Here is a 22482-nt window from a genome sequence, read left to right on the forward strand (position 1 = left end):
ATTCCCAATGTGAAGGTGGGACTTTGTCTCCATTAGGGCTGTGCGGTATTGATACTAACATGGACAGATGCATTATCAACAGGCAGATCGGTGAGGTGAGGTCAAATAGGACTTTCCCTGTTGTTGGTTCCCTCACTGCCTGCTGTAGACCCAGTCTCGCAGCGATGACCTTACTGACCTGACTTGTTTGGTCAGATGTGGTGTTGTAGATATTGAAGTCATGTGTCATTTTGTGCTACCGTCTTCCTGACTGCTTTATCCAATTGATGAACCAACAGGATGGGTCCTGATACATTAGCTGACAAGTTGGCTTAGGAGGAAGCTGCTAGAGGGTAGGAATCCCTAGACCTACGTCTGACCCACTGACTTCATGCTGATCATTCCCTGGGCCGACTCACGGACCATTATAGCACTGACAGTACTGTGCCACTACCTCCGCTGGCTTTGCCTTGCCAGTGATGATCGGCTGCAAAGGATAATTCTGGGAGAATGACAATGACCTGTTGGGCTTACTGTGGATCTAATGACTGAATCTCCCAATGCTAGCACCAAGCCTGTGTCATGGCAATACTTCAGGGTTGATGGCCTATTTTTGTGTGTTTGCGCTTGTGTGCATGTGTGTGTATGTGTGTGTGTATGCATGCGTATGTATGCATGCGCATGTGTGTGCGTGTATGTGCATACGCACGTGTGTGCATGGGGGTAGCAGGTTGTTAGGAAGCAGACACAATAAAGGTGTCTCCCAAGTTGATGCAAAGTGCATCAGGTTTTATTCAAATTTCCAACTTTGGGGTTTGAGTTCAGTGTTGCTCATGAGTGCAGTAACATTATCACTTCACTAGCTAGATGGTTGCTTGCTGCTTGGAGATCACTCCCCTTGTCTTCTGCCCTTCTGCTTCACTGTGAGGTGCCTCTGATTCACTGAGGTGACCATTCTCTGCCTCCCATGTGGAGACTGCCCTGATATCTGTCCATCAGCTCCCTCCAGAACAAAGTTAAGGTCAAGGTCTGCCCCTGCAATGACCTCTAGTGGAAGCTGAACGCTTTGATTGTTTGGAAGCTTGACTGATCCCATTGGATTTCCTGGGTCAGCCAACTGGAACATACTGGAGGCAGCGGTGGCGGGGGCGGGGGCGGAGCTTTGAACAGCTAGCAGATGGGAAGCAGAATGAACCCAGTCGGTCAACAGTGAAACAGTCTTTCAGTGGCTGACTGTGCCCTAGCACCCATAGTCCACCTCACTGCCACCTTCCTCACTGCTCAGTCCTCACCTCACCCAGCCTCATGTGACTCAACTCCCGAGTGTGACTGGGGGCAATGAGAAACTTTAAATCAAATCAACTCAGGTGCTCCTTGTGGTGCTGATATCTCAGCTTCAGGTACAATGACAGCACACCCTCAGCAGCTGGCTTTGCTGGAAGTTCTTGGAGTGATGTCCTTCTCATCTGTTCCCACTGTCACATCGAGGGACAACAGACTGGAATTGTAAAGCTTCAGCCCTGCAACAATGGGGGCAGAGACCCCCAGATAACTAGGAGCTTCCTACAAACCTGCACTGAGGGGATTCCCAATTTTTGGAGCAATCAAGCTTTTTGACTTAGATCCTGGGAACTCGTATCCTTTATCTTAGCCAAAGGGGAGTTGTTCTGTTCACCCAGTGAACAGCTGGTCGATGGAACTGTGTTGGCATCTGTTGGAAGAACAGATACCTGGCATTGTCCGTCACAAAACAGTTAAACAAGTGGAACCAACTTTAAATCGCTTTCAGGAAAGAATCAAACTGATTGCAGTCACAATCAAAACATGTTAAATCAGAAAGCAATGTAATGAACTCTAAAAGGCTGGATCATCCAATAACGATCACAAGTGATTTGCTTTTTATTTGTATAGAACAGAATTTACAAAGCCAATCATTACATCATCTACTGACTTCAAAAATTGAGAATATTCAAAATACACTTTACCCCACTTCATTCTTGAGTTATTTACAAGTATTTACATGAAAATGCTAGATTTTTTTTGTAAATTTTTTATATTAAAAATGTTGCCATGCGGCGTTTGAAATTAAATGGAGGTTCCATGAGAAGGCTCCATGGATTCAGGGAGCACCCCAGGGCTTGGAGCAGCCTGGAATGACATGGGGATGGGGGTTTTCAGTGGGCTTTGGCGGAAGAGTCCTCCATTTGGTGATCGATGTTTGCATTGTATCGAGGGCAGTGTGGCAGAGCTGCTGAGAGGCAGAGACAGGTTGGTGCTGGCTAAGGAAGAGAGCTTCCTACTTGTGGCATGAGTTTGTTCTGGTAAAAAAGTGCTGACTGAGATCTGGGTATTCTGGTAATCCCGTGCTGGCTCTAAACTCTGGCTGGTCTGCATGCTGCCAATGTCCAGTGCCGAGATTTCAATTGATGCTGCAGAGATCTGCTTATGGGCCATATCGTCGTCCATCAGGCTGTTCATCCGACGGTGAACCTGCTCCAGATTCACCTCCTTGTCCTGCACAAGAGACATTCTATTAGGCAGAGGGAGAGAGGGGGGAGTAAAGGGGTAAGGGGGTGGGGTGAGGGTGGGATGGTGATAACGGGGAATGCAAAGGGAATTGAGGGAGTGAGACAGCCACTGGGAGGGAGGGAAGGAAAGAGTGGGAGGGAGCAAGGGACATGTAATGATTTCAATGAGGTCAGCCAAGGGGACCCACAGAATATGAGCTCCCTGATTGGGGCTATAAATCTGGTCCCGTCAGGGAGCCCTGGCTGACAGATAGGAACAGGAGTATCAGAGGTTCTGTTCACTCTGAGAGCTGGCTTAAATTGATGCAGACATAGCTGCATTGATGAGGTAGTTCCCAGTGCACCAAAACTAGGACAAAACTTACTGCCAGCAGCTTCCTCACATCTGTGGCATGTACTCGTTACACATCGACTATGCCAGTCTTTTCCTCAGCTCAATATTCTTAGTCATTGTGGGAGGGACAGAATGAGAGGGAAAGACTGGAGAGGAGAACGTGGATGCAGGAGAGAAGGTGGATGAGGGAAGGAGACGGTGGGAAGGTGAGAGTGGATGGAGGAGAGAGGGACGTAAGAGAGGAGCAAGAGAGACAGAGGGGGAGGAGAAAGGAAGAAGAGGGAATGGTTGAAGACGGAGGGTGAGGGTAAGAGTGGGGTTGGGTTTGGGGAGCAGTGTGGTTCTGTAAATTACTGAAAAATCATCTTTCCAAAAACTCCGGTACCTGGGTCACCATATCAAATAATTTTCTGAGAAGAATTTTTGAAACATTATATTCAGAATAATTATCTACTTGAAATTTGAATCAGAAAAGAACTGCCATCATGTAGAACACTAAATTAAGAATTCACCTGAATTGCTAACATTAGTACAGTAATTCAACTGTAATCCCGCTCTAATATGTTTTGTCATCATTTTTCATCTCAGAGTGAGAAATGAGGCTTGTTCCATCCTTTCTCATTTTTATCAGTGCCCTTCGAATTCCAGCTGTTTCCTGTCTGTGCGTTCAAAAACACAATTAAATCAACCTGGAGCAGCAGGAGGCCATTTGGCCTCTCCAGCTTGCTACCCCATTCATGGCTGACCTGTTTGGGTTCTGAATTTCACATTCCCATCAAAGCCTAAAGACCCTCTACTCCCTGTCTAACAAGAATCTATCCACCTCTGTGTTCAAAATATTTAATGCTCCCATCTTCACTGCCTCCAAACTCACACAATCCTCTGAGAGAAAAAGAATTGTCCTCATCTCTGTCCTGAAAGAGTGTCCCCCAATTTTAAAACAGTGCCCCCCCCCGCTCCCCACTGGACTGAGCCACAAGATGAAACATCCTTCCCACGTCCACCTTGTCCAGACCATTCAGGATCTGGTACACTTCAATCAAATCACCCCCTCACTCTTCTGAACTGCACTCTGTCTAATCTTTCCTTGTGAGATGACCCCGCAATCCAGTGATCAAACTGAAACATCCTCTGAACCACCTAAACAAACAAGGACAGGACTTACACAATTAATGGTAGGGGCCTGGATAGCGTCGTCGAGCAGAGAGATCGAAGGGTTCAGGTAAATAATTCCATGAAAATTGTGTCACATAAAGACAGGGTGGTTATGAAAGCGCTTAGCACGCTTGCCTTCCTTGCTCAGACCTTTGAGAATAGGATTGGGATGTCACGCTGAGGTTATACAGGACATTGGTGAGGCCTCTTCAGTCATACCGTGTGTCATTCTGGTCAGTCTGTTACAGGAAGGACGTTATTAAACTGGAGAGGATTTACCAGAATGCTGCCAGGAATTGGGGTGGAGGTGGGAGGAAGGCACTTACGGTATAAAAATAGACTGGAAAATCTGGGAGCGTAGGAGGTTGAGGGGTGACTGTATTGAGGTTTATAAAATCATGAGGGACATAGATATGGTAAACGACAAGGGTCTTTTTGAGGGAGCTCAAAACAAGGGTTTTTTAAGGTGAGGGGAGAAAGTTTTAGAAAGGACATGAGGGCCAACTTTTTTTAAACTCAGAGAGTGGTTTGTGTGTGGAATGGACTCCCAGAGAAATTTGTTGATGCAGGTACAGTTACAACATTTAAAAGACATTTCAATAAGGTCATGAAAAGGAAAGGTTTGGAGGCATACAAGCTGGGAGTGGCAGGTGGAACACATTTAGTTTGGGATTATGGTCAGCACGGACTGGTTGGACTGAAGAGTCTGTTTCTGTGGTGTATGACTCTATGACTCTATAACCCAATCCTCCTTTCCATAAAGAGACTGGATCTGCACACTGTGTTTGAGATGTGGTCTCACTAATGCCCTGTATAACTGAAACATAGTGTCATTATCTTCTTGTGTAATTCCACTCAGCAAAAGGAACAGCATTTCATTAGCGTTCGAAATGACTTGTACCTGTGTACTGAGATTTCATAATTCATGCACAAGAACACGGAAATCAGTCTGTACCTCAGAATTCTGAAATGCTTCTCCATGTAAGTAACACACCGCTTTTCTCATTCTTCCAGCGAAAGGGAGAAATTTTATCACTTTATACTTTATATGTGGGCAGATTCTTTTACACAAATTCTCAAACTATCCATTTCCATCTACAATCTCCTCAATCTCCTTCGTAACATATTTTCCAACATATCTCAATGTCATCTGTGAATTTCAACCTTAATTAATTAATTAGCCTTCAGTCCCCTCACCTTAGTCATTGACGTGAATTGTAAAAGATTGAAGTCCCAGCACTGACTGCTGCAGGGCTCCAGTCCTCGCTTCCTGCCATGTGGGGCAAACGTCACACAGACCCACATCGGAGTGCTGGAGGGAGCAGGGATAGGAAGGCTGGAAGAGAGGCAGAGGGAAACAGCAGGAGAAAGCAGAGGGAGAGAGGGAGGGAGGAGGAAAAGGAGGTCGAGGGACGGGTGGAGAGAGAGGACAGATAATGAGTGGAGAAGGGCAACTTAGGGAGAGGAAAGGGAGCAGAGAGAAAGGAGCACTGGGGAGAGAGGGAGAAGGTGGACAGGAAGGGAGAGAAGGAAGGGAACGGAAGGGAGAGGGAGGGCATGAGAGTGAAGAGTTGAGGGAAGGCAAGGGATGAGAGTGAGGGAGGTGGCGAGAGGAGGGAATTGGAAGGGAGTGGATGGGGTGGAACAGGGAGGGATTAATAGGAAGGGTGCGAAGTGGAGGGGGTGGAAAGGGACGGATTAATAGGAAGGGCATGGAAGAGGAAGGGTGTGGAAGGGGAAGTGTATGGAAGGGGAAGGGTGTGGAAGGGGAGGGGATTGGAAGGGAGTGGAGGGAAAGAGGAAAGATGAGGTGCGGGCAGTGAAAATGTTCTTGCCCTTACCTGATTGGTTGAATTTTACCATACTCGCGCAAAGGGAGGTGCTTGACTGCAAGGAAAGAAACTCAGGACAAGCAGGAGCCCAGCTCTGTGCTCAGGGAAATAGCCCAGGTCCCCAAAGCAATGCCAAAGAGGATAGACTTCAGCTTCTCCAGTAGGCTTGAGCTTGCCACCTGGTCAATAGGTTGTTCCTGGGGAGTAGGGAGTGATTTAAACATCAACTTCTTTGTTGGGTCTGGAACTGCATAGTCTTTGGATCAAACATGAATCTCAGAGCTGAGCCAGGGAGCCCCATGATGGGCCGTTCACTGAGACTCCCTTTGAACATGAGCATATCGCTATCAGCTCCAAGCCCCAGGGAGACCCCCTACCCACAGCTTTACCTCCTTGGGTGATTCTTGCTGGCATCGGTTGCTGTTCCACCAAATCTCCAGAGCTGCCACCAAACAGGCGAGCAGCAGGCCGGCAGCTAGGATACAGAAAACTCCAGCAAAGCTCTGGAGTTTCAATGCTCGCCCATCGGGCTGGCCATTTGTGTTACCCTTCAGGTTACATCGTCCCATCTTTGGCCACCATTTCTGCTTGAAGACATCCAGGTCACCACTGTCTTGCATTTCAAGGATCCTGAAAGCATTGGAAGATTGGTGATAGAAACAGGAGGGCTCTCACTGTTCAATAACATGCTCCCCATGATAACATTTCACAACAACCTGAGGAACAAGCCTCAATATAGGCTCAGAAGTGTATTTAGGAGCATTTTGGAACCCTTTATGTGTGAGACCACGTTATTTTGAGTGAACAGTCCGTGCAAATATTTCCTTTCGAATTTGAGCAACCTTCTTCATTCAAGAAAGCATGGGACAATTATTTGGATAAAGACGATGTGAAAGGGTTTTGGGGGAATGACAGGAGATTAACACGAGGTGATGATGCTCATGTGAAGAGCTGGTGTCAGCAGGATTGGCCAAACAGCTTCCTCCTACTTTGGAACAATTCACTGACTCTGTGCTTATTTCAGTGAGTTGCCTGGTAAACATCCTTCCCGTGCAAGCAATTTCTTGTGAACGTTTATTTTTCCACTTCAAAGATTTTTTCACTTCAATGGTTTGTTCCAAAAGGAAACAACAATCAAAAAGACCTCAAATCTTCCAAGGTCCGAGGGAATCATCTTTAATATAAACCCCTTTGCGTGAAAGCAGTACCAGGGGAAGAACATTGTCGGCTATTTCCACACAAAATCATTTCTGACAAACATTACACAATGTTACAGAAGGGAAGCCCAGAGGATGTTATTGAACCCATGCCCCTCCCATCTTTGTTCATTTAAATCTATCATGGTAACCCTGCATTCCTCTCTCCCTCAGATGCTTGTCTACTTTCTTCTGTAATGTATTGACAATAATCACTCCCTATGGGAATGAGTTCCACATTCTCTCCAATCTCTAAATGAATTATTAGCCCTGAATCCCTGATGGATTTCATGGTGACGTTCTTACATTGAGGGCTTCTAGTTCTGCTCCTCCTCCACCAGAGAACTATTATTTCTGTATCCACTGCGGTAAAATTTTTCACCTTTTCAAAGACTTTTGTTAAGTCCCCTTTCTGTAGAGAGAAGAGACCCACATACCAGTCCCCTCCTGATGTGTAAAGTCACCCATTCCTAGCATCATCCATGTGCATCTCGTCTTCCTTCTCCCTCTCCAGTGCCTCTGTGTTCTGTCTTTCACATGGTGACAGTGGTATTTCCCTAAACTCTCGATGAACGTATGGTATAAATGATGTAGTGGGAACATCCATGGGCTCACTTTGTGAGAAGGTAGGGCACTGACGCTTACAGAATAAGGTATAAATGGGTGAATTATTCACCATGGCTCATGAAGGAATTATTGCTTAAATAAGTTTTAATGTAATATCATCCCTGTGTTGGATGTTATTTCACCATCCAGACTGACATTTACTTCTATGACATTTATACTCAAAACACTTTCTTCCACCGAGTGCATAAGACACAAGCATTCCCATCAGTAACTCAGTCACACTTGTAGGACTGTGCACTATCTTGGTTTCAGTCTTACGAGGAGATAATGAGATCAAACAAGATGTGAATTTTATTGTACCCAAGTTCCATGATGACAATCAGGATAGAGTCAACAAGCTGGACAAATTTTCTTGAGACTCGGCAGAGATCTTCAAAACAATTAAAGGGCTTGATAGAACAAATAAGGGTGACTGTTTCCATTTGCATACATCTCCCAGATTACAGTCATTGGTATAAGATAGTCACAAACAAATGCACAGGGGAATTTCAGAGAAACATCTTTACCCAGAAGCTGGGAGGAATGTGGTTCACACAGATACAGGGTGAGGTGAATCATTTCAATAGCTTTAAGGATAAACTCAAGAGGGAGAGAAGAATCGATGGAAGCATGGCGAGAGAGAGCTGATGGGGCTACAAGGACAAGCACAGACCTGTGGGCTGAATGGCCTGTTTCTGCTGCTGTACTTTAATGGTTTATGTGGTAGCCAGGTGCAGTTATTTATTACATCTCACATGATGTCCCTGGCTGATCTGGTCCTGACAGCAGTGAATGTGAGAATCCCTTGAAAAGCACCAACTGAGAGCAGGCTAATGTTACTATTGGCTACTGATCTCTGGGCATCCTTACAATTCGTGTTAGAGTTAGGGAAGGGAGGAGTGGAATATTGAGGTGGGGTAAAAGATGGAGGATTGAGACAGGGAGAGTTGAATGTTGCCTGTGGGTTCATTGAAGAGGGTTCAGAAGTGATTTACCAGGATGTTGCCTGGAATGGAGAGTTTAAGTTAGAGGGAGAGGGTGGATGGACTGGAACGTTTTTCCCTGGAGCATAGGAAGTTGAGGGGTAGCCTTATAGAGGTTTATAAAATCATGGGCATATAGAGAAGGTGAATAGCAAGGGTCTTTTTCCCAGGGTAGGGAGATTCTAAACTAGAGGGCATATTTTTAAGGTGAGAGGAGAAAGGTTTAGAAAGGACTTGAGGGGCAACTTTTTCACACAAAGGGTGGTTCATATGTGAAATAAACAGCCAGAGGAAGAGGCAGAAGCAAGTACAGTAACAATGTTTAAGAGACATTGGGACAGGGACACGAATAGGGAAGGTTTAGTGAAATATGGGCTAAACGCAGGCAAGCGGGACTAGTTTAGTTTGAGAGACCTGGTTGGCTTGGGTGAGTTACACTGAATGATATGTTTCCATGCTGACTGACTCCATGACACTATGAAGAGCAAAGTTTCCAATCCTGCCACTCCACAGGCAACAGGGAAACGATGAATTATGAAAAGATGCAGTGTGGTCGGTCTGTGCCAGACAGCCTTGCTCCCTGCTGAAGACAGCTCACTGCCTTGTCCTGCTCAGATTGTGGAGTTAACATTGCAGTTATTGACATCATTCAGAGTTGATGCTAGCTGGCTGAATGAAACAATTTAAAATCCTGACATATCAGCCCCTGGGTCAGTGCTAAAGTTAGAGAAGGTGGTGTTCATAATCACTCATTGGTCTGACAGAGTAAATAAGGGGAAACTGGCTCTCCTGGTGGAGGGGGCTGGTGATAAGAATTCACTGTCTCAAGGGGATTGATAGAAGAGGAAAGGCAACAAAGAATTACATTTTACAGAGCTGCTTTCCTATTGTATGCGAGTGGACAGTAGAAGCTGATTTAACTGTAATTTTTTTGAAAAGGCATTGGATAGACACTTAAATATGAGCAATTCACTTTGTGAGAGTATGGTGGGGGCTGGGATACCGAATAAATTTAAGGAGGAGATGGACAGATTTGTAATTAGTAACAGCTTGAAGGGTCATGGAGAGTGGGTAGGAAAGTGGAGTTAAGGCTGAGCTGACATCAGCCTCGATAGTATTAAATGGTGGAGAAGGCTTCAGGGATTGAATGGTCTCTGATTGCTCCTGATCTTCGTTCTTAAAGGGGAACATTTTCAAGGTGGTGGGAAAATACAAGGGATTGGGATGAATTGGGGTGCTCTTTCACAGAGCTGCCACAGCATGATAGGCTGAATATTTCTATTCTTAAATTTGAATGAACCCGGACAGATAAAGTTAAAATCACCCTCAAGATAATGGTCCTTTTAGTTCATTCACAGCAGATCACAACAGAATGATGACATCATTATTCAATGTAAGACTAAGAAATGTAAGAGCCTAAGTTACATGAAGGAGACTGTGGAGTTCAATCTTACCTCTGGGAGAAGAGGTCTCTATAAGGACTGCCATGTTGCAATGCAATCCCATACCCTTTACTGCTAATACTATTCCCAACCACTGTCAGGGAACAGTCATCGTCTGTCAATGCTGTATATTCCACCACAGCCATATCCCACAGGAAAGCGTATGTTCCTGTCTTTATCTGCAAACACAGGAAGAATTTAAGAATAATTATTAGATCAATTTGATGCAGAACGTTTGTATCATGTATCATTAACATAGCCACACGTGCAGCAGGTTGAGAATGACAACTATCTTTCAGGAGGACTCAAACCCACGTTGTTGTGCAATTGTTACAACCTCATGGGGAACGGTTTTGTTTTCCAACTAGGCTGTAGCAAGCTGTAAGTCTGTGTGGCTGGGTTTTAAAATTACTGCTATACAAACGGATGAATGCAATAATCTCAAACATGACCAGCCTCCGAACAGGTCTATTGTGTTCAATTAGATGATCTTGCCATACTGATACAGGTTGATTAAATATTACAGAATGAATGTGCTCATTTCAGAGATGAGCACAGTAAGGAGGAAGGAACAAATGGCTTTCATGTTTTGAACTTTAAAATGACGGGGGCTCACTGAGTCTTCATCACTTTGGAGGCAAGAACACTTTGAGGAAGATTACTGCTGATGGTAACAGGGGTCAAGTAACAAAGAGCATGGGGGATTAACAGAGAGTGAGGGAACAGTAACAGAGATTGAGGAGAGAGTAACAAGGAGTGAGGAGGAGTAAAAGAGAGATAAGGGAATAACAGAGAGTGAGGGGGGAGCATTTGGGGATAGAGGGAATAACAAAGGAGGGAGTAACACAAAATATGGACAAACAGTCAAATTTAGAGTAGCAGTAAGTCATTTCAGCCTTCTAGCCTGCTGCACCATTCTGTAAGACCATGGCTCATTTAGATGAGAGGTAATTAATTCTCTCAAATGGTCATCAATCTGTGGAATTCACTCCCTGGGTGTGTGCTGATGCCAGGATAATGAGTAAATTTAAGGAAGCGATGGACAGGTTTTTAATGAGTCACAGATTGAAGGGTCATGGAGAGCAGTCAGGGAAGTGAAGCTGAGGCTGAGATGAGATCAGCCATGATTGTGTTAAATGCTGGAGCAGGCTCAAAGAGCTGAATGGCCAACTCCTGCTCCTAGTTCTTGCGTTCTTAATCTGATGGTGGCCCTAAATCCACTTTACAGCTGTCCCATGACCTTTGACTCCCTTGACGATGAATGGTCTGACCATTTCAGGCTTGGTTATGTTCACTGACACAGCCTGGTGTCTGGGAAAGAGAGTGTCAAATTATCACAACTAACCAACAGAAGAAATTCCTCCTCATCTGCATCTTGAAATGGGAGACCTCTAATGTGCCCCATAGTGTCAGATACCTCAATGAGGAGAAACTCTTGTCAACATCTACCCTTTCAAATCTCCTTCGAACCTTCAGTATTCCAGTAACATCACCTCTCAGACTTCCAAACTTGGATCAGCACAGGCTCAGCTGCTAAATCTTTTTCACAAGCCAATCCTTTCATTGCAGGAATTAGCCAAGTGATCTTTCTGATTCTAATGTAATTATATCACTCCTGAAACAAAAAGATCAACACTGTACATGGTGCTCACCAACATCCAGTACAATCATGGAAACACTGCCTTTCCACACAATCTCCTTTGTAATAAAGGCCAATATTCCATTCTCTTTCCGAATTACTTGTTGTATCTTCATGCTTCAATGATTTGTCTACAGGGACACCCTGGTTCCTCTGCACCACAACATTCTGCAGTCTCTCTCCATTGTTCAGACCCACTGGGAGAAGTTCACTGTTTCTGGAGCCCTGCTACTCCAGAGTCAATGTGAAAGTGAATGATTAAATCAAAATACACAAAGTTCTTAATTTTCCCACCTGGTGGATTCAGTTTAACAGGAAAAATAGACAACATTCCTGTACTCCACAAGATCCAATGTTTATTATAAATAACTAAATGCTAACTGCAGAGTAAATGAATCATATGGTAATCATGTAATCCTATTGGTTGAAACTCCAACCTCTATTTTAAATCCCGACAGAAACAAATCTCCAGGTATGCCTATTGAACAATGTGAAGGCAGATTTACCAGGCAAAATACTTTATAAACTTGCCTGAACTAGAATTACATAAGGAGTGGGCTGCAGGATTATTCAGGTACAGGATTGTTCAGTTGTCCCTGTCTTATGTGCCACAGACATTGACAATAATAGCCGTACCATTTAAGGATTGTGGGGGTTCTCTGGGGTTGAGTGCTGCATGGGCCCCATCATCTGCTCAGCCCCAGTACGTACCAACCACACTCCATGCCCCCATTGCTTTTGAAAGTTGGTCGTATATGAATGGATCATTTCCTTGTGACAGCCACAATGGCTCTGGAAGTATTACTGCTCCCACTGAAACACTCCCTCCCACTCCACAAAGGCCAACCTCACATCCTGAAGGCCCAGCTCCCACCACAGCCCTCTCCCTTGCTCAGACTGCACCCAGTGCCCTCTCCTGTGCCTCTAGCTCCCAGCTCCTCTGGTGTTGACTGCTGCTGATGTATTTGGGAAATCTCCAAGTGCAGTACATGCTGTGGGAATACACCCTGACCACTCAGCTCCCACTGGATTTACCATTGAACACAGGAATGACAGGGGCATGCATGACCCAATCAGCCCAGTCTCTTTTTGCTCAGGTCAATCTGTCAGCTGATTCACTTTAACGCCTTCAGATGTTGAAGTGCCATTGAGGATGTCATTGGGAAATGATCCATTTACAGTGGACCAACTTTCAGAAGTAGTTGATTTAACATCTGGAAAATGTGATTCGAATTGGCGTGCTTTTGTTCTCCCTTCTCTTGTTGTCCATAGCAATAAGAAACATTATGAATGGAGTTTCCTGTGGATGCCAATCTTGGCTGTAGCACAGCATTGGGAAAGGGAGGTGACGAAAGCTGTACTGTCGGTGTGTTAATGGAGAACTCCATCAAAACTGATGGCCACAGTCTCCAACAACCATTAACACAGTCACACTGCGGAGATCTTCAATGAATCATAGAGTAGTGACTGAGCAGAAAGAGGCCATCAGCCCATTGTGCCTGCACTGGTCACGGTTCCCATCTCCAGCTCTTTCTCCTGATAACTTTGCATGTTATTTTTATCCAAATAACCATCCAACACCCCTCTTGAAAGCCACGATTGAAACTGCGTCCACCACATTTCCACGCAGTAAATTCCAAACCCTAACTGCTCACTGTGTGGAGGCGTTTTTCTCTCACATCACCCTTGCTTTCTTTGCACATCGCTTTAAATCAATGCCCTCCCCTCCTTGCTCCTTTCACAGGTGAGGAAGAATGTTCTTATGCAAGTTTGAGATAGGGAGCAAGGTGACACCAATCACAGATGTCAAAACCATCAATAATGAATATGTCTAGAAACAGTTGAACATCTTTTCCATCTCATAGAACAATGCATTATGTAAGAAAGACTAGTCAGCCCTCTACTGCTATTGCAGTAGAGCTCATTGGTTAGCCCCCTGGGTTCTTTCCCCATAATCTTGTAAGTTCTTTCCCTGCACATAGTTATTCAATTAGCTTTTGAATGTCACCATTTTATCTGTTTCCATTACCCTTTCATACATCATACTCCAGGCACAACAGCCCAACATGTCAAACCAATGATTGTTCATGTCACTGCTGGTTCTTCTATCATTTCACATGCCTGTAATCTCCACTCTCTGTTATCAACTGTGTATCAGAACTGTCACTAAGTTTCATTATTCTTGTTTTATTCTTTTATCAACTTTAGTTTGCAGCTGTGAGCTAAAGAGGAGTTTTGGACTATGGGTAACAACTTGTGTTAAAAGGAAAACAGAGCAAACAAGGTTTTGTTTATTCACAAGACCAGGCCTGGAAGTTAATTGCAGGTTGGTTCCTGATCAAAAGGTTCTGCAAATGCTTCGTGACTGGGTATAATATTTATTTAAACATTATATTTAAACAAGAAAGCAGGAGTTGGCTATTTAACAAAGTCATCACCTGGGAAATGGTTCCAGGAGGTCTGACAAAGACCTTATGTTCAGGCAGATGGCAGATGTTGAATAGCAACTAGGACTTTGTGTTAATAAAATGTGAGGCTGGATGAACACAGCAGGCCAAGCAGCATCTCAGGAGCACAAAAGCTGACGTTTCGGGCCTAGACCCTTCATCAGAGAGGGGGATGGGGGGAGGGAACTGGAATAAATAGGGAGAGAGGGGGAGGCGGACCGAAGATGGAGAGTAAAGAAGATAGGTGGAGAGGGTGTAGGTGGGGAGGTAGGGAGGGGATAGGTCAGTCCAGGGAAGACGGACAGGTCAAGGAGGTGGGATGAGGTTAGTAGGTAGCTGGGGGTGCGGCTTGGGGTGGGAGGAAGGGATGGGTGAGAGGAAGAACCGGTTAGGGAGGCAGAGACAGGTTGGACTGGTTTTGGGATGCAGTGGGTAGAGGGGAAGAGCTGGGCTGGTTGTGTGGTGCAGTGGGGGGAGGGGATGAACTGGGCTGGTTGAGGGATGCAGTGGGGGAAGGGGAGATTTTGAAACTGGTGAAGTCCACATTGATACCATATGGCTGCAGGGTTCCCAGGCGGAATATGAGTTGCTGTTCCTGCAACCTTCGGGTGGCATCATTGTGGCAGTGCAGGAGGCCCATGATGGACATGTCATCAAGAGAATGGGAGGGGGAGTGGAAATGGTTTGCGACTGGGAGGTGCAGTTGTTTGTTGCGAACTGAGCGGAGGTGTTCTGCAAAGCGGTCCCCAAGCCTCCGCTTGGTTTCCCCAATGTAGAGAAAGCCGCACCGGGTACAGTGGATGCAGTATACCACATTGGCAGATGTGCAGGTGAACCTCTGCTTAATGTGGAATGTCATCTTGGGGCCTGGGATGGGGGTGAGGGAGGAGGTGTGGGGACAAGTGTAGCATTTCCTGCGGTTGCAGGGGAAGGTGCCGGGTGTGGTGGGGTTGGAGGGCAGTGTGGAGCGAACAAGGGAGTCACGGAGAGAGTGGTCTCTCCGGAAAGCAGACAGGGGTGGGGATGGAAAAATGTCTTGGGTGGTGGGGTCGGATTGTAAATGGCGGAAGTGTCGGAGGATAATGCGTTGTATCCGGAGGTTGGTAGGGTGGTGTGTGAGAACGAGGGGGATCCTCTTGGGGCGGTTGTGGCGGGGGCGGGGTGTGAGGGATGTGTCGCGGGAAATGCGGGAGACACGGTCAAGGGCGTTCTCAATCACCGTGGGGGGGAACCTCCGGTTCTCACACACCACCCTACCAACCTCCGGATACAACGCATTATCCTCCGACACTTCCGCCATTTACAATCCGACCCCACCACCCAAGACATTTTTCCATCCCCACCCCTGTCTGCTTTCCGGAGAGACCACTCTCTCCGTGACTCCCTTGTTCGCTCCACACTGCCCTCCAACCCCACCACACCCGGCACCTTCCCCTGCAACCGCAGGAAATGCTACACTTGTCCCCACACCTCCTCCCTCACCCCCATCCCAGGCCCCAAGATGACATTCCACATTAAGCAGAGGTTCACCTGCACATCTGCCAATGTGGTATACTGCATCCACTGTACCCGGTGCGGCTTTCTCTACATTGGGGAAACCAAGCGGAGGCTTGGGGACCGCTTTGCAGAACACCTCCGCTCAGTTCGCAACAAACAACTGCACCTCCCAGTCGCAAACCATTTCCACTCCCCCTCCCATTCTCTTGATGACATGTCCATCATGGGCCTCCTGCACTGCCACAATGATGCCACCCGAAGGTTGCAGGAACAGCAACTCATATTCCGCCTGGGAACCCTGCAGCCATATGGTATCAATGTGGACTTCACCAGTTTCAAAATCTCCCCTTCCCCCACTGCATCCCTCAACCAGCCCAGTTCATCCCCTCCCCCCACTGCACCACACAACCAGCCCAGCTCTTCCCCTCTACCCACTGCATCCCAAAACCAGTCCAACCTGTCTCTGCCTCCCTAACCGGTTCTTCCTCTCACCCATCCCTTCCTCCCACCCCAAGCCGCACCCCCAGCTACCTACTAACCTCATCCCACCTCCTTGACCTGTCCGTCTTCCCTGGACTGACCTATCCCCTCCCTACCTCCCCACCTACACCCTCTCCACCTATCTTCTTTACTCTCCATCTTCGGTCCGCCTCCCCCTCTCTCCCTATTTATTCCAGTTCCCTCCCCCCATCCCCCTCTCTGATGAAGGGTCTAGGCCCGAAACGTCAGCTTTTGTGCTCCTGAGATGCTGCTTGGCCTGCTGTGTTCATCCAGCCTCACATTTTATTATCTTGGAATCTCCAGCATCTGCAGTTCCCATTATCTCATCTCTAGGACTTTGTGTCTCTACTTCTGCGTAAAAGCTTGGGTTCAAATCCCACCTGGTCCAGTGATGTGTCATAGCATCTCTGAATAGGTTGATGATAAATACTGTACAAGGAGGATCCTACAGGGAGGGGATGGATTTGTTGAGGTGAATGGGAGTTAAGGAAGTGTGGGTGTGGATCTTACCTTCCTGATGCCTTCATTAGTTGCTGACACACAGTTGTCTGCCCCATTGTTTTTACTGATTGTTCTCCAAAGTTCAGCGTACGTGCTGTCCTGCTCCAGAGGGTTGGTCCCCTTTGCCTGGAAGTACTCGTAGACAGATGAGTCTCTCACTGTGCCGTATGATAAGTCAGACTGCTTGGCCAGATCTTGAAAGGAGCTGAAGAGTAAAGGAATGAAGAGTGAGGATTTAACATCGCTCGGTTTGAAAACAGAAATAATAAGAGCGCTAATCGTTGGAGCAGCTCAATAAATTGCTCCAGTGCCTTTGATACAGAGAGTTGAAGCAGAAGTTTTACAAGAGGGGGAATGTAAATTAATGCAAAAACAAGGAGTAGACCACTCAGTCCCTCCATGCTGTACAATCACAGTTGATCCAACTACTCCACATTCCCACCAACTCCAATTACCTTTCACCCCATTTCTTACCCAGAATCTGTGCAGCTCTGACTTAAACATATTCAAAGATTCTACTTTCAATATCTTTTCAGAAAGAGAATTCCCAACTTGCTGACAGAAAAGGTTTCACACCACTTCTATTTTAAACTGCGACCTCTGTCACAACCTTACAAACTGAAAATGGATTTGAATAATTGTTTACAAACTGCTACCCCTTTCATATTCCAGAGACCCTGAGTCTTCATCAGACAGCAATTAAATTAATGAGCAAAACATCCCACACACCCACAGACTCATTCAGACACACACACACTCACAAACACCCTCATACACACCCTCATGCCCTCTTTCCCCATTCCAACACAGACACAGATGCTTACTAACGCACAATCCCACATTCACACTCACCCAGATACACACACATTCTCTCTCTCACACTCACACATACTCTCTCATGCATAATCTTTTTCACTGTCTCTCAAACACATTCACTTTCTCACATAAACACTCACTTTTCCCCACACACATACACACACTCCCTCTCTCTCTCACTTAGATACTGGTTATCTTGTTCCTCATTAGCACTGATAATTTATTACATCCTCATTTTTTGGGCTATTTACAAATCAGCATTTTCTTGTAAAAGAGAAATCAGCACGCATTTGAAAGCCAGATTTGGGTGTGGTGAATGAGAGTTGGAGTCAGGAGCTGATAAACTGGAGCCCAGTGCACACCACATTCCTTCAGATGATGAAATTGACCAATGAATGAACTGTCAGAATTCTCAATCCTGGCCTCAGTCAGATGATGTGCACTGGGAACTGTTTCTATTTCTTGGCTGTTAGATATTCATTGTCCACAAGTCAAGGAATTGTGAAGGATAAACTTTATTAGTCATCACTATGCATCAATCTTCAGAAACCTTTGTCACTAACGTGTAAATGGGTTTTACTGAATCGACTGTAAATGCAGTAGATTGAGTGCAAAGTGTCTGGTGAATTGTAATGCTACCTCTGTAAGGTATTCAGCTCTTTCTGATCCTGTGATAGACATTTACACGGACTGCTGATTGTGGAGAATCTACTGAACACATGCAAAGATAATAACAAAGGCTGGGCTGAATAGCAGGCCTTTAACAGTAATCTATCTACTTGTGCGCATTGTTCAGGCCTTTTAGGCTGTGTGTGTGGTGTGTGTGTGGGGTGTGTGTGAAAGAGAGAGTGAACACATGAGTGAGTGAGCGTGTGTGTAAAGTGTGCCTGTGCATGTGCTTGTGTGACTGAAGAATCTTAAGATTACAAAGAGATATTGATCAATTGGGTCAATGGGCTAAGAAGTGGCAGATGGAGTTTAATTTGGATAAATGTGAGGTGTTGCATTTTGGTAAAATAAACAAGGCTCGGACTTATACAATTAATAGTAGGGGTCTGGATAGTGATGTAGAACACAGAGACTTAGGGGTTCAGGTACATAATTCTGCAGGACACTGAGGTTAGAATAGATGGATGTTTGATGATTGGTGCATACATGATAGGGCAAATGGCATCCTTCTGTGCTGTTAAAACCTATCACTCAATGAATCCTTCCTGCTGCCAAAAATGGACAATTAATAAATGGAAAGGGGAAATTGGAAACTGGTTTCTTTCTTCCATTATTGAGGCAGTGGGATTGGGTTAATGAACTGTTCCTTATCTTGGACACTGCGTTGGGAAGTTTTCACTCTGTGGCCCAGCCTTTCATTAGGTGACAGCAGTGACACAGTCCTCTCTCTCAGTATGATCACAGATTTTCATCACTTTCTCCAAACTCAGTCTCTGCTGCACTAAAACAGGTAGGGCTGACGGAAGTTGTCAATGTCCTGGAGTACAGTCCAAGATTCTGGCCACATGGAACTGTGAGAACAGCTGGACCGTGTATAAAGTTTCAATTGCTCACCCCAATATGGTGCACAGGGCATGGTGCTTCAGAATGTACCCTATGTGGGCAGCTGGTAGCAAGAAAGACAATGTTAGAGAGTGCCCTCATTGTGTGCTGCATAGTATATGCTCAGGTTCAAACAGTGCATCAAGCACACACAGTTAGGACAGTGAACATATGATCAATCAATTTAGACCAATATTTTATAACACACCCAGCTTCTGACTGAAAGCTTCTGTCTGTTTTGATTCACCAAACCAGAGATCAGTGCACATTGCTTTCTGTTCTGTTGAGGGTGCTATCATCTCAGTCAGACACTGCTCTCTGTTAATTGTAAAAATTAACAACAAAAGTCCTCCAGCATTCCTATTTTAGTTTTGAATCAGTGGGTTTCCGATAAGTTGATATAATGCACTAATACATTGCATAACCGTGTCTTGTCTCTCACTCTCACCGGGCACTGGAAATAAAGAATGCACAACAATGTAAAACCCGGACAGTCCATAGGGTCTGTCCTTCACCCAACCAAAGCATCTGATCTCCTCAATCCAGCCTATTTCAACATTGCTGATCCTCATCCTCCAAGCCAATCGAATCTGAAATGCATTTGTAAATTCTATCTCACCCACTATTTCTGCGCAAAAGCTCCTTTCTTTGCACAGCTTATATTTTCTTTGGGGCACATTTGTCTCAGAGCTGTGTCTGACCCGCTGCAGCTTTTGTTTCCTGGGTCATTGTAAGAATTGTTTGTACTGAGGCAGATGCAGCAAAGCCTCGCTGGGAGGGGAGAACAGATAGCTCCAGGAACCCGAGATACTCCTGGCTAAAATTAAAAACAAACAAAACCAAAGCATCTTAAACTCTGACCACACATTCTGAAGATATTCACTTTCCCCTGACACTGCTTTCACACAGTCTGATCTCTCATTTCTGGAACATTCAAAAAGCAATAACCTGTGAAGAGGTGACTCAGGCTGATATGTTTGCTTTGTGGCAGCTTTAGGGCAGCACAAGTAAACAAAATCTCTCCTTTTCTTCCCACACTTTTCACATGTATCTCTTAACCCTTCAAAAGCCAAGCCAGTGGTGGCATTTCCTGCAGCATCCTGTAGGATCCTACAGGAATGTCCTGCTCCTTACATAACTCTATATCATCCCAGTCCCCCAGTTATCGAAGAGGGTCTAGGCCCAAAACATCAGGCTTCCTGCTCCTCTGATGCTGCTTGGCCTGCTGTGTTCATCCAGCTCCACACCTTGTTATCCCCCCATAACTGAACCCACTGCTAAGGGGAAAGCTTTCTTCTCATTGATCTTCATCATTTTGCACACCTCAATCAGGTTGCCCCTCAGCCTTCTCTGTGCGAATGAAAATGAGCCCAGCCTCTCTAGTCTCTCTTCATCACTGAATCATTGCATCCTGGTGAATCTCCTCTGCCCCCTCTCAAGTGAAATCATGTCCTTCTTGTAATGTGGCGACCAGAATAGCACACAGTAATCGAACTGTAGTCTAACTTGATATGCAAATCCATCTTAACCTCATTGCTCTTCTACTCAATGCATCATCCACTAAAGACATGTACCCTATCTGCTTTCTTGACCACATTTATCCATCTGTCCCGCTGCCTTTAAGAATCTGTGGACATGGACACCAAGGTTTGTCTGATCATCTACCCCCAAAAGGTCCTACCATTCATCATGAACTCTCTTACTTTGTTAGTTCTTCCAAAATGCATCATTACACATTCTTCAGGATTGCATTTCATTTGCCACTGTTCAACCATCAGACCTGCCTACCTATATTGTTCTGTAGTCTGAGGCTTTCCTTCTCGTGATTTACCACCCTACCAATCTTTGTGTCATCTGCAAATGTACTGATCATTCCTCGTACATTCATGTCTAGATCATTAGTAAAAGTAATTAACAGCAAGAGAGACCCAGTACTGAGCTCTGTTGCATGCCACTGCACACAGGCTTCCAGTCGCAAAAACACCCTTCGACCATCACCCTCTGCTTCTTGCCGCGAAGCCAGTTTTGGATCCAATTGGCCAAATTACCTTGGATCCCATGGGCCCTCTTACCTTCTAGACCAATCTTCTATGTCAGACTTTATCAAAAGCCTTGCTGATGTCCATGTACAACCATCGTGGTACCCCTACCCGTAATTTGGTCACTTCCTTGAAAGATGCAATCAAACCCATCAGACAGGTTCCCATGACAAAGCTGTGCTCACTACCCTCAATTAATCCTTGCTTCTCCTCTTGGAAATAAATTCTGCCCCTTAAATCTTTTTCCAATAATTTCTCTACCACTGATGTTAAACTAATGCCCCGTCGTAAACTGGCTTATCCTTAACAACCTTATAAAATAATGAACCACATTCGCTGTCCTTCACTTTAGTGCCTTAGATGTGTCCAAAGAGAATCTGAAAATTAAAGTCAGGCCCCTACAGTGTCCTCCTTTGCATCCGGCAGAAGCCTGGGGATTTATCTAATTTTAAGACCATTAAAATCACAAATACCTCCTGTTCCTTGACTGTAAGTTGTTTTAATCATATCACACTCCTGTTTCCTGATTTCTATCCCTATGTTGTTCTTCTCAATCATGAATGGAGATCAAAGTACTCATTTAAAACCTCACCTATCAGTACCTGGTGCTATGATGTTGTGGCCAGAACAGAGACATGGGTTTCTCATGGGCAGGAATGGTTGCTGGATCTTCCAGGGTTTAGAACATTTAAAAAGAATAGGGAGGGGGGAAAAAGAGGAGGGGGTGTAGCACTACTAATCAGAGAGGGTATCACAGTTACAGAAGCTTCCTTTGTCGAGGAAGATCTGCCCACTGAGTCAGTATGGGTGGAAATTAGGAACAGCAAGGGAGTAGTCACCTCGTTAGGGGTTTACTACAGGCCCCCCAATAGCAGCAGGGAGATTGAAGAAAGCATAGGTCGACAGATTTTGGAAAAGTGTGCACGCAGTAGGGTTGTTGTAATGGGTGACTTTAACTTTCCTAATATTGATTGGAACCTCCTTCGAGCAGAAGATTTGAATGGAGCTGTTTTTGTAAGGTGTGTTCAGGAAGGTTTCCTAACGCAGTACGTTGACAGGCCAACGAGGGGAGAGGCCATTCTAGACTTGGTGCTCGGAAACGAGCCGGGGCAGGTATCAGATCTTGTGGTGGGAGAGCATTTTGGTGATAGTGACCATAACTGCCTCACATTCTACATAGCTATGGAGAAGGAGAGGATTAGGCAAAATGGGAGGATATTTAATTGGGGAAGAGGAAACTATGATGCAATTAGACATGAGTTAGGAAGCATGGACTGGGAGCAGTTGTTCCATGGTAAGGGAACTATCGACATGTGGAGACGGTTTAAGGAACAGTTGTTGGGAGTGATGAGTAAATATGTCCCTCTGAGACAGGCAAGAAGGGGTAAGATTAAGGAACCTTGGATGACGAGAGCGGTGGAGCTTCTAGTGAAAAG

The 22482-nt window shown here is 45.5% G+C and overlaps 1 protein-coding gene across 1 annotated transcript in view; it reads right to left on the bottom strand.

The window, feature by feature from the left end:
- Positions 1 to 1854: 1854 nt before the first annotated feature.
- The window catches only part of LOC125467609 (glutamate receptor ionotropic, delta-1-like), a 174827-nt gene continuing 154199 nt past the window's right edge, over positions 1855 to 22482 (bottom strand). The window contains exons 10-13 of the mRNA XM_059640263.1: positions 16650 to 16845; positions 10068 to 10234; positions 6218 to 6458; positions 1855 to 2493 (exon numbers count right to left, since the gene is read on the bottom strand). Coding sequence (XP_059496246.1) covers positions 2065 to 2493; positions 6218 to 6458; positions 10068 to 10234; positions 16650 to 16845 — 1033 coding nt within the window. The 3' untranslated portion in view covers positions 1855 to 2064. The remainder of the gene's footprint in view (positions 2494 to 6217; positions 6459 to 10067; positions 10235 to 16649; positions 16846 to 22482) is intronic.

This window comes from Stegostoma tigrinum, chromosome 37 (genome assembly GCF_030684315.1).
Source record: "Stegostoma tigrinum isolate sSteTig4 chromosome 37, sSteTig4.hap1, whole genome shotgun sequence".
NCBI classification, from domain to species: domain Eukaryota; kingdom Metazoa; phylum Chordata; class Chondrichthyes; order Orectolobiformes; family Stegostomatidae; genus Stegostoma; species Stegostoma tigrinum.